This window comes from Perca flavescens, chromosome 4, assembly GCF_004354835.1.
Source record: "Perca flavescens isolate YP-PL-M2 chromosome 4, PFLA_1.0, whole genome shotgun sequence".
Taxonomy (NCBI): Eukaryota; Metazoa; Chordata; class Actinopteri; order Perciformes; family Percidae; genus Perca; species Perca flavescens.
Window position 1 is genome coordinate 29675288 of NC_041334.1, and position 13547 is coordinate 29688834.

The window sequence follows — 13547 nt, forward strand, 5'->3', positions numbered from 1 at the left end:
CGGTTTGGACCCAGAACTATAACCGATAAATTGAGATTCATCACATTTTTGGCAGAGCGTTGCTTTTCTAACCAGCGCAGCTTTTCCAGCCTTTACTGCACCGGTTTAGCGGCCCAGGAAACTCACAGTCTATTTCTCTCGCTGAACAAGATAATTTGGAGGAGTGGGATATATAAGACGGAAAGAAAGAGAAAAGTAGATGTTAAAGCTGTTCAATTGTTAAGATGTGTTGAGATTAGGGCTGTCAATAGATTCAAATTTTGAATCGCAATTAATTGCATGATGTCCTAGTTAACTCAGGATTAATTGCAGATTAATCACACATTTCTTTATCTGTTCTAAATGGACTTTAAAAAAGGGATTTTTTAAGTTTTTAAATGTTCAAATGGTATTTGAGACTCGACTACTTTGCAGGTAACTCAATTCACATCGACAGTACGTGCAAATAACTTTAGTCTTATGGAGAGAACCATCTGGAACCTGCTATTCAGACGACCCTTTTATTTATCCATTCCTCCTCAAGAAGCTTTGTTTCTGCTAGCCATCCACTCCCATTCATGGATGTATTGTATTACAAGACCTGTAACCGCTCCCGTTTCGTCGTCTCATCCCCACTCTCAAGCCACACTTTTTATTTCATTTTAGTAAATTATTTTATATAATATAAGTATTTTAAGATGCAAAAAAGATATTTTTTTTTTTATTTTTTTTTAAAAAGGCAGCCCATATTTTACTTTAAATGACAAAATAACATTTATTTATTATTCGAGTACTCATTGTTTAGAATCCCTGCAGTTCAATGTAAAAACAATACATATTGTTGAAATATTATTGAATTGTTAGCTTTCTTTTTTATCAGTCAGTTATTGACTACATCACACGTTGATACAACTTACTAGGCTACTTTAATATTTATGGAGCTAAATCGTAACGCTAGTTAGACATAATGTTCTGGACCTTTGCTTGAGGAGATTTTGTCTAACTAGACCTCTTTGAATTTGAATTAAATACTCTTGCTCTAGTTAGACAATCACCTACTAACTTCACCCCAACATGATGTGGCAAATATATAATCTCATTCAGTGAAGGAACACCAACATAAAAATATTTTCAACAATATGTTAGCCATCTGTAATATACAGTCTCAGTAATCTATGGCCTTTAGACCACAGCCATCACTGTGACAAAATATCGACTAATCAGGCAGAAAAACAAGTAGGTGTACAAAGTCTTCGACGCACATTTAGGTAAAAAGTCACTCAATACAAAATACATGAGGTCTGAAAATGGTGTTGTTGAATAGCACGATAACAATTTTATTTTTATATATATATATATATATATATATATATATATATATATATATATATAAATATATATATATAAATAAATTATAAAGTAGTTCTACCTTTCGGCTGCTTTCAGTATACTATAATATACAAATTGCTTGTTGAATTAAAAAACTGAAAGGAAATTATTTCCAACTTTTTTAATTTAACAAATTGAATATTAAACTGAACACAAAAGACACCAATAAAAAAAAGAGAATGAAAGTAAAATTTTAAAGTGCCGTTTTCTACAGAGACTCTCGACTATCTTAAAAATTCCCTGAGCGTTTTTGGCAATGTGTTTATTGCGCAAGTTGATATTACGATGACAATATAAAAACGATATATTGTGCAACCCTACCATACGTCTTTGTTCAGGCAAAGATTACCTTTTGCCAGACAACAATATGTGTTTACTTGAGCAGTCTATTCTATATGCAAACAGAAAATCAACAAAGAAAATCAAATCAACAGAAAGTCCAAAGACCCTCTCCTCTATCTTTATGTCACAGTAAATATGCAAAACAGTACAGCCCAAGACTAAATTAGCAACATGTCATTATTCTAAAATAATTATTTTCGCTAACATCTTATATTGGCCATTGTGAATTTGGAAAGACAATATTTTTTAACTTAGGAGTCACATTTTCTAGATGATGATTAACATCAGTTGTTAACCTTTCCCAATTGGTTGAAGCCCTCTTGAACCTGTGAGTGACACACACACATACATATGCATACCTGAACCCAGGGATCATCTTGGCAAAGCCAATGACTTTCTGGATGCTATAGGAGACCAGGTCAGCCAGGTGGGGCAGCATGGAGAAGCTGGAGCCCTCCTCCTCGCTGGAGTCAGGGCTGTTGCCCTGCTCATGGTACATCATCAGCAGGTTGTTGAAGTTCATTTTTGTGTCGACCGACTCTGCAGTGAGCAAGAAGAAGACAGCAAAGCAGAGAGGAAGCAAGAAGAGACAAGAGGAGAGAGAGAAGGGAGAGAAAAGTGGTCACACACAAAGCATGACAATGTCACACTATTCCTCCATGCATAGACCCACTCTGTCTGCTGACCCACTCTGTGCTGAGAGAACCGAAAGAAATCATGGAAAAGAGAGGGCCTTGTTGATGGAAAGGATCATCTGAAAATATGCAATCGTCGGGGCAGCAGGAGTGAGATGACAGCTACGACAACATGTGAAGCATGTAGAGCTTGCTGGGGTTGTTTTGAGTCATTTGTCTCTGCTGAGTGTTGGCGGTGGGCCATGGCACCGTGTTCCTCGCTCTGTTCGCTCCATTAGTGGCGGATGCATTAATGAACTGATGTTTACTAGTAGGAGTCAGGTGTCTGGGGGGGAACAGGTCATTCACAGAATTTCCACTGGATTCTCAGTAAAGGGGCGTAAGAGATTATATACGCCAACATGCAAACAGCTGAACTGGAAGAAATTGCCATCTTACGTCAAGTATTAACTCTTTTGATAATATTTTTACAAAACACTAGGCCTGAAAGAATTAAATTTTTCGACAGAAATAATTGCGCTAAACAATATAATTGTCTCTTTCCGTTAAATAATACATTCTTTATTTATTTATTTCCTTTTCAAACTAATTCAAGTTTAAATGAATCCCAGGATACATCTTTTGTTATGTGACCCAGATATGCAGGTTCACAGCCTACAAAGTAAACCACGCCTCTTTGTTATCATAAAACATTGTAATTTTTGCTTAAATGAACAACATTTTTTTTAAATAGAACATTTATTCCCGTCAATAAAAAAACAAAACATTAATTATAAATAGAAAACAGAGCGTGTTTAATTTCTCTGGCATAGCTAACAGTTAACAGTCATACCCCTTAGGACCTTATCAAAAGTTAGCAAACAAGTTGTTCTGTCCAGATTAGAAAAATAAAAGCACAAATCCTCGTGGAACTACGTTAGCATAATGTTAAAGGTCCCATGACATGCTGCTTTTTGGATGCTTTTATATAGACCTTAGTGGTCCCCTAATACTGTATCTGAAGTCTCTTTCCTGAAATTTACAGCCACTAGAGCCAGTCCCACAATGAGCTTTCCTTAGGACGTTCCATTTCTGTGTCTGTAGCTTTAAATGCTATTGAGGAGGAGAGAGGCGGGGCAAGGTGGAGGGTGGGGGTGTGGCCTTGACCAGTTCACGGCCACAGTTGTAGCTCTATTTCCTCATGGGCGGACCAAATTCTCTGGGCAGCTGTGGGCGGCAGGGTAAAGCAGAGAAAAGGGAGGTAACCTTATGACCTCATAAGGAGGAGATTCCAGATCGGCCCATCTGAGCTTTAATTTTGTCAAAGGCAGAGCAGGATACCAAGGGCTCGGTTTACACCTATCGCCATTTCTAGCCACTGGGGGACAATGAGCAGGCTAGGGGAACTCATATTAATGTTAAAAAAACATCATAAAGTGAAATTTTCAAGCCATGGGACCTTTAATGAATGATGGCCATTTCCGCTACAGCGTCGTCACTTACGGTAATGTTACTAATTAAACAAAACACCATAGAAGATTAAACACCACAGATGGACTAACTACATTACTTAAACACATGTAAAAGGTGCTTTGGTGGATTTTTAACGTTTGAATGCCGACTGGACTTGCAACTGCGGGTGGGGTGTCCTGTGGTAGGAATAGGGTTGGGTACCGTTTGGATTTTTACGATTCCGATGCCGAACCGGTCCTTTTAAAACGATTCCGATTCCTAAACGATTCTTAAATCGATTCTTGAAAAACTGAAAAATGACAAAAGAAAGGCTTTTTATGGAGTTTTTTTTTTTTTAAATTGAAAATTATTTCAATTTAACAATATATTAACGTTTAAACCTAACACATAACTACAATAATTTAACAAATAACACTTACACTATTAACAAGTAACAACAAAATAAATGTTGAGTTGGTATGCCAACCAGCTTCAAACTTTAGCAGTTCTTTAGCAGAAAAATGACCATATTTGCCTTCTCTGGCAAGATAGGACACCTCTCCTGACTTATGGCATGTCCTGCACAGGAGAAAAATCTCAGATGGTGTCCAAGAGGTCTGTACACACCCAGGTAGGAGTTTAAAAGGGCAGACAATTTGGGGAGGCTGTCCTGCCTCCCCCACCACCAGGCTACAGGCTCTTGTCCTGAACGATAGACTAGCAGAGTAAGTGTAATGTTTACTAGCGATCACGTGCAGTCAGTGAATAGTTAATATGCTTTTACGTCCGTTTTGGTGAGCCCAGAGGAAAATATGCTATTTTAAAAGTAGCCTACATTTACGGTAGCTAGCTAACGGTAGACTACAGAGAAAGTGTGATATTTTTACGTCCGTTTCTGAGTGTGTACAAAAAGCCGTCTATCAGCAGGGATTGTAGAGTGCATGTCGGGGGAATAGCGCGGACACGCGCTTCACACCGCAAGCGGGCACGTGCGCCACACGCCAGAAAAGGGAGAAAGAAGAAAAAAAAAAAAAAAAAAAAAAGTCTGCCGGAGCGACAGAGGGAAAATATTTCAGTCGGAACCGAAATGAGGAACAGAAATTCGAGTTCTAATCCGGTCCGAATACTACCATTTGCGTAGGAACCGGTACCATAGTGGAACCGGGTTTCGGTACCCAACCCTAGGTAGGAATCCATAGCATCATAAGCTAGCTAACATTACGATTATGTGATGCTATGCCAGTATTGCAAACGCGTATGATGGATCCAAACAATGGTGTGACCAATCTCATAAAAAAAAAAGTGCGCTAATGCTTTAATTGCGGATGGACAATTATTTAATAATTGTCACAGGCCTACAAAACACACCTTATCCCACCTTTTTTTCAATGTAAAATTTGTTTCTAGATGATTCCTACACAAAGACAAGTGTGCAGGACAAACTAGTTTCATTGTAACCCGAGACTGTCAGTGTTTTCACTTGATTTGACTGAAGTCTCCATAGTGTGTGTCTCTTACCTGGAGAGTGACTGAAAGAGTCAGAGGAGGCATCAGACAGAGAGTGGAGAGAGGCCGCTCTACTGGCGCTACGCGTCACTGGGCCCTCGCGCACAGGAGGCTAGACAGCAGAAAAAGACACCGGAGGATTTTTAAATAAGTCTAGTCACCAAAAATAAAAATGGGTCTTCTTTCACAATCTTCATTAACACACCGCCAACAATTTTGTGTTCATAATTCTTACTCTCATTCAAAAATACAGAATATTTTGTGTTTTGTTGAATATCTGCTGAAAACAATAGGCTTAAAATTACTGGACTTGAGTATGTACTGTAAGTATATTTTGTGTGGGATGAACTACAGGTTAGATGTTTGAAAGGACAGAGGTGTTTAAGGGGGATTCAACACAGAGTTTTGGAGGAGAAATGGCATGACATTTGTTGACAGGTGGTAGAGCAAGGCTGAAGCAGAAGGAAATTCTGATGTGAGGAATCAACAACACTGAAATGCTGGTTAATGCAGGAAATGTAAAGATCCTTCTAAAGCAGCATAATACTGGTCTAACAGAGCTAGAACTGTTCCGTCAATTTAAAACTATCATAATGGGCCCTATCTAGTGCACTGCGTGTCTTTGCTAGTTTAAGATTGACGCAGTTTTCAATTTCCCGTCCAGCGCTCACGTTGTTTAAATAGCAAATGTACCTGTGCCCATCTGTGCGCCCATGGGTGTGTTGGTCTTACAGGGAGGTGTGTTTAGGTGCATTCTTGGCGTATTGCTATCTTGAGGCAGCAATTGGTCACGCCACAGACCAACAAAAAACCTGGTCTAAAGTCAATAACGCAGCATTTCATTGTTATTTTAACAGCGCATTAGTAAAATGCGCACAGCGCGCACACTATGCTTGTCTCACTCTCACACACACACACACACACACACACACACACACACACACACACACACACACACACACACACACACACACACACACACACACACACACACACACACACACACACACACACACACACACACACACACACACACACACAGAAGCGCAGCCGCAAGCAAACATGCAAAAGATAAAAAAATAAAAATATTACAATGTGAAATAGTATTATGATATAATCTGCTCACACGCTTTCACTTCACGCACAAGCAGATCAGTTTCTTCTCCTGAAAATCTCTCCTTCCTGCTTAACAAATCTGCCATCATAATAGCAATACAAGCGCGCCTGGCTTTTAAAAGGGAATGGGAGATGACACTCTGGTTTACTGCATGTTACGCCCAAAACACACCTATGATTAACTAAGACACTAAGTACAACCCTTTTGAACCATGTGCCTGGCGCACTGACCCTTTTTCCCGTCGTTAAACTAGCAAAAGCAGATTCGTACACGCCCCAAACACACCTGCGCCAGGCGCTTCACAGCGTACGCTTAGATTGTTAAAATAGGGCTCAATATCAGAAAGATTTCTATTCAGTTTGAAGTCCCACGAAATGTGTGAATTGAAATAATCTGACTGCAAAATGTTGACATTGATGATGAAGATAAGTGTATAAAGACACAAACCCTGAAGCGGCAGAAGTCAGAGTAGGAGTCGTCATATGTTTTGTGGTGCGCTTCCACCAGCGTGGCGATGACCTGACTCTGTTCGTCACTGAGCCGGGGCCGCCGCGCCTCCTTCTCCGCTTCACGCTGTGCTTCCTCATCCTTCCTCCTTTGAATCAGGTCCTTCTTCCTCTGCACTTCCTCATCGGTCAGAATGACTGAGGGTGCAAGTATCAAAAAGGGAGAGCGTTTATATACGAATTTATATACGATATAACCATATATGACATGAACTATGTACGCACAAAAAAGGTAAACTAAACATTGGAAAACACACGCATGGCGGGGAAGAATGAGTTTAAGATATAACTGAACACAGGTACTGTATATCATCAAAATTGCTTGAAGGTACACCACTTTTAAAGCTTTTCAGTATGTACTTGTGTTTTACATTGTGATGACAGCTATGCCAATGTGGTTTTGGGTGGTGGAAGGGGGGTGGGGGAGTTGTTATTCTCTGGAGGAAGAGAATGGGAGGGGACGGGTCCATATGGAGACCCCTGCTGCAATGAACAAGTGAATGCATTGTCTTTGTTCCGTTTGCTCCTTGTTGTTCTAACCACTGAATTAGCTCACAGAGACAGAGAGAGCGAACTAGCGAGAGAGAGAAAGAGAGAGAGCGAGAGAGAGAAAAAGAGAGCGAGAGCGAAAGAGAGAGAGAGAGAGAGGGGTCACAACAACATGCTGCTGTTTTTGCAACAGCAATGCCACTGGCTCCTCTCCACGTACAGTAAATCGCAGTGTCTCCCACAACCACTCAGGGAAAGAACATTCAGCTGGAAGTGAGAGGCCTGGGGACAATATCCGGATATATTGGGAGAAAACAAGATAAAAAAAATAAATAGGACAATGTACCTGCTATTTACAGACCATGAAAATAAACAAGACTGTGTGGAAAGAAGAGGCCTCGTTAGATTGAACATAACAGCAGGTGTTTAAACTTCAGATGGAGTATACTTACTCTATACACAATGTGTGGAGGCTCACTATTTCAAATAGAACATGTCAACACTCTAATGGGGGCAAAGACCCAGAGATATTTGACCCCAGTAAATATTACATAACATACAAGAGGGACAGTAGGTCCCCAAAACTGCAAACAGAAGTTGTGTCAATTTTACTATCAATTAAAAAAAAATTTACAGATTGAATGTAATTTATATGCAGTATTTTATATTAATGTCTAATATGTCTACGTGGGAGGGTTGTCACATAGTTTTGATCCACTTTCAACAGTGTTGGGCAACCACAAAACCGTCAATAACGTTAAACTAATAAATACAATCACTTTTTTATTGTTAGTACCATGCATTTAACCCAAAAGGGTTACTCCCCATTTGAATACATGCAGTAAATCACAAGGTGTAATGTTAAAGAGCATTGCCTTGAAGACATATGGGTCACCTGTCAATACTTACACTCTTTCATCATGCCAATGTCCACACAGCGTTTGAGTCGGCATGCCTGGCAGTGGCGCCTGTTGTCCTTGGTGATGGTGCAACTGCCGTTAAAGGGACATGTGAAGGCGGCCTTGCGCTTCATACTGCGCCTAAATAAATTGTATACATTTCAGACTATTAAAATACACACACAGTTATCAGTGTATAAACACACACACGTAGAATTCAAAGAACTCACTGAAGTTATTGAGAATTTGAATCTGAATGTTGATACGAGGGCAATTCAATTGAATTTAATAAATCTACCACTGTGGCACCTTTGACACTGTTGTGCACAAATAATAGTCATTTTTTCACTTCAAGACAGCATAAATATGGATGAGTGCCAAAGAAAACCCGGGGTAAAAGAGTCTTGCCAAACAGTGACGCAAAGCATAGTGATTTAGTCAGTGACGGACAGTACGTATGATCATTTATACACAGATGTGTGCAAAAACACACAGATAAGCGTGCTTGGTAAGAGTTCAAACAAGGGCCAGCTGAGAGACGAGGAAGGAGATTATTAAACATCCTTCTTCATCCTCTCCCTTTAAACATCAACACTGCCGAGAGGAACATGCGTAAATGGGCGGATACATCACACACATACACACACACACACACACACACGACTTGCTCTAGTTTGGTCTTTAATTAAATTGGAAACTCATGTGTGTATCAATGGGCAGGCATCAGCCAAGTCATTAGGAATAGGAAGGAGCTCATTTGTATTATCTACCTGCTGCTGGGCATTACTCCGATGTCAGTGGTTTTGTGTGTGTTCTTATGTAACTGTGGGTGGTAATTATAGTATAGTGTGTGTGTGTGTGTGTGTGTGTGTGTGTGTGTGTGTGTGTGTGTGTGTGTGTGTGTGTGTGTGTGTGTGTGTGTGTGTGTGTGTGCGCGCGTCAGGGCTGCTCGATTATGGAAAAAAATATAATCACGATTATTTCGATCAATATTGAAATCACGATAATTTAACACGATTACTTGTTGACTTGTTGCAATTATTGAACTTAAAATTTATAAAAAAAAATAGTTAGAGTTAAATCAACTGTTAAAAAAACACATACAACTGTAAAATTTGCCTTAACTTTATTTTTTCAGTTTACTTGCAAAAAGTAATGAGCTAAAAAATTGTTTTTCTCGATTATTCTGTTTTTGTGATCATTGGGAGCCAAAATCATAATCCGATTACATTTCGATTAATTTTACAGCCCTAGTGTGTGTGCGTGTGTGTGTTATGGGTGTAACGATTCTCCAAATCCTCACTTCGATTACATTTTCGATTCTAAGGTCACAATTCATTCTCGATTTTTCCTCTTTTTTTTTTTTAAGCACAGGTTTCTATTCCATTTTTAGACTAGACTTTTATGCAATATAATATCTGACCTTTGTTCACAATGTGCCACACTACTTTGTCAAATTTAAAACATTTATCAACAACATAATGTAACAATAACTTACATCTTCAGTCATTTGGAAACTTAAACAAAATAACCTGCCATCTAGTTTCTCTTTTGTAACTGCAGTCTTCTTCCCAGAAGATGAAATTCAAGTTCACAACAAAACAAACAAAAACAATAAAACAGCCATGTCCATAGTCTTCTCTGAATAATTAAGTGTCTTAAACTATTTCCGAACAGTTGAACATATACTACTCCCTGTGTCCTCCATTTCTACATCACCGAGGCAAGCGCAGCGGAATTGGACACTGACTGCGACTTGTAGCGATCGCCACTTTTTGGTCCTACACGTCCTGCATCACAGACACACACCCCCAGTCGGCCTCGATAATTACGCCGGCAATTGCAAACTAAAATGGCGCCAACGCTCACTAGTGGAAGAGGCCAATTCCATCCAATGAGTGGCTCCGTAGCTTTCCAGCCCCCGGGGACGAGTAAAAGGTCCCAGTTGTTTTTGCCTCGTTCTAAGCAGATTACTACAAAATTGCCTCAATAGCCTTTTTCAGTTTAGTGTAAGATTTATGTTGAGATTTTTTCAAAAAAGATTTTTTGAAGTGTTATTTATTCCAATAACAGCAAAGTAATTAAAATGATTTATTTTGAGCATTAAACACTTCATTTCCTGCATTCTGGTGAATTTGTATGCACCTATTTCTACCTTTTTCTGAATCAATGTATGCTGCAAATATCTTTATGTGAAGAGAAACATAGATTACAATCCAAATATAAAAACATAATGGAATATATTGCAGTAAGGCTCTCAGGCATTCTGTATTGCTTTCAACTATTTATTCTCCTTTGGATCAACTTTTCTAATTATATCTGAGTCAGCACACATGTAGCCTAGGCATCATTTACTCTTCCCTCTTCTTTTGCGTCTTTTGTTGGGGAAGTAACCTCCTTAATGTGCATATGACAATTATTCACCTCAATGATACATTAATTAATTTTAATTTATTAATAAATCCCTGGACTGTAATATTTCAGATGTGTTTGAGCAATGTCCAAAACTTTGTGCACATTCAAAATACAGTATATCTGTGTTCTCTGTGATTTGGAGTTGTGATATTTTGAGAAAAATAAAATTATAAAAGGCTATTACAAGAATAAAGTCACTTTATTTCAGAAAATAATCTATACCTGCACCATAGTCTGCTGTGCATTACGCGATTGCTCAGCTGATACGGTAGATCTCAGACCTTCTGACAGACACAGAGCCCACCTTTGGGTCTCTGGTCTCTGAATGAGACAAATAGTTTAGCTAGAGAAGTGGCTGTACGCTGCTCTACGTCGGAGGTGGAAAACCGAAACTACTGCAGAAATACACGTAGCACAAACGCAACATGTCCACAGCTGAGCGCATCCATAAACCTGAAACTGCCCTGCATTTTACATTGACAGTGGACACTAAGCGACGCATGGGTCTGCTTGAGTCTGAACCGTAGACTGGAAACATCACGTCACGGGAACTTCAAACTAAATCATTAGTATTGCCTTCCTAAACTTTGTGTTGATGGCATCAATGTATTGGACTGATTTGGCTAGGATTCCTCCAAAAACTTCACCCCTTTCACAGCTTTCCTCACGGAGAGACGGTTGCTAGGTGATAGCAACAAATACAGCATGGTCGGACCCCGCACGTAGCTGCCCGTTCTATTCGCCTCGGAAAAATAAACTGGACAAAGTTACATTCGGGGCTACACTCAAAACATTCGGGGCTGAAGACCCGGCAAAATCAGCTGACGCCACTCCTGGTGTAAAACGGGACATTCTAGCGTCCCGACAGGCTTTTGTCAGGACTCGGGACAAGCAATTCAAAATCGGGACTGTCCCAGTCAAACCGGGATGTCTGGTCACCCTACCCCAACCCCACGCTCACAGCTGTACAGTCTCCGGAGCGACGTCAGAGTATTGGCCGTAGCCGGAGGTAACTAAGGAGGCAATCAAAGATAATCAACTAAAAGCAAGAGGCTTCACTATGTTAGTTTTTGGTGTCCCGCAGGGAACCTGACTGTTCTTTTTTTTTTGTGGGTTTTGCTAGGAATGAAGAGAACGGTTGAAGCATTTCAACACATTTTTTTTCCGGAAAGCCAACCAGACGTGACATGGGGGCGTGGCAGCATCAGCGATTCCATTTTTTAATTCAAAGTTCGAGATTGTGACTTAATTTCATTCAATTTTGAATTTAAATCGAAATCATGACGCCCTTAGTGTGTGGCCATTATATATATATATATATATATATATATTTTAAGGGTGTGACGAGATCTCGTTTTACGAGATCTCGCGAGATTAAAACGTGACGAGATTTCTCGTCGAGGTGAAAAGTTGTCTCGTGAGGCGATGTGATGTCAGCGTGATGGAGCGTGAAATTACTATTGAAGATCCCCCTGCAACTTTTAAATCATTTGTGTGCAAACATTTTGGTTTTCCTGCGGAAATAATAAACGGCGAAAGAGTGACAGACAAGACGAACACAATATGTAAACATTGTAAGAAAAAAATGCCGTGTACCGCGGCTAACACGAGCACTATGCAAAAACACTTACAGCACCACCACAGCTCTCTACTAACTACTGCACCCGCGACGAAAACATTAAAAGGGCAAACAACTCTAAAAGCCTTTGCATCTCTGCAAATAATTGCCGTGTAAGAGCCACGGCAATAACGAGGGACATAGGCGTTTTCATTGCAGCTGATATGAGGCCATTTTCTGTGGTGGAAAATGTCGGATTTCGGCAACTCCTAAATATCCTTTGCTGTCTCCACTTGCCAAAGCATACCTTTCCATCCCTGCTACCTCTGTTCCAAGTGAGTGTGTTTTTTCTACTGCAGGAGACATAGTTACTGCCCAAAGGTCTCAACTGCTGCCAGAAATAGTCAACATGCTTATATTCTTGAAAAAGAACATGACCATATCTTAGGCTGTTCTGTGTAGTAAAAAAATTGTTTCTGTTTGCACTTGTAGTTTTGAGAGAGCAGTACTTTGGTTATTGATACACTTACTGTTTGCATTCAAAGTTTTTCTGTTATTTACACATTTATTTTATTTACACATACTGTTTATTTTTTTATGTTCGATTTGTGGAAAGGAGTTAGATTTCTCATGTGAAATTGTACAAGGCAGAAGCCAGTTGGTAGAGTTTATACAAAACATTTTGCAGTGTTTGCACGTCCTTTACTGCATATGATTCATTAAAATAGTAAAAAAAAGTGAAATAACATTCATCATTAATAGTTGATTTCAAAATGCACACAAATTGTTTTGCATTTTGTGATTTTTCAGTTGAATAAAAAAACTATTTTCCATTCATATATTTCATCATTGAGGATTTCTTTAAAAAAAAATTTAAAATCTCGTCTCGTTCTCGTGAACCCAATCTCGTGATGTGTCTCGTCGAGTAAGCGTCTCGTCACACCCCTATATATATATATATATATATATATATATATATATATATATATATGAGCAATTGTGCTGCAACACAATGCCTCTAGAGTGTGTGTTTGTACATTGAAATTGTCAATTTGTGTGTGCTTTACAACAGAACTGTGACCTCACATTTGTATTTGTGTACCTGAAAAAACCTTTGCAACCTTCACAGGTCATGGCATTGAAGTGGAAGCCGGTGGCTTTGTCACCACACACGCCGCAGATCCGTGGCACGTTTCTATCAAACTCATCAGGGGCCAGAGTGGACGTACTCACAACTGTTGACTCCATCACTAAACAAAGAGAGGGCAAATGGAGAAAAAT

The 13547-nt window shown here is 39.4% G+C and overlaps 1 protein-coding gene across 1 annotated transcript in view; it reads right to left on the minus strand.

The window, feature by feature from the left end:
- Positions 1 to 13547, minus strand: part of LOC114554225 (vitamin D3 receptor B) — a 28493-nt gene that overhangs the window by 3798 nt on the left and 11148 nt on the right. Inside the window, exons 3-7 of the mRNA XM_028575918.1 lie at positions 13369 to 13516; positions 8304 to 8434; positions 6847 to 7043; positions 5295 to 5394; positions 2070 to 2250 (exon numbers count right to left, since the gene is read on the minus strand). Coding sequence (XP_028431719.1) covers positions 2070 to 2250; positions 5295 to 5394; positions 6847 to 7043; positions 8304 to 8434; positions 13369 to 13514 — 755 coding nt within the window. The 5' untranslated portion in view covers positions 13515 to 13516. The remainder of the gene's footprint in view (positions 1 to 2069; positions 2251 to 5294; positions 5395 to 6846; positions 7044 to 8303; positions 8435 to 13368; positions 13517 to 13547) is intronic.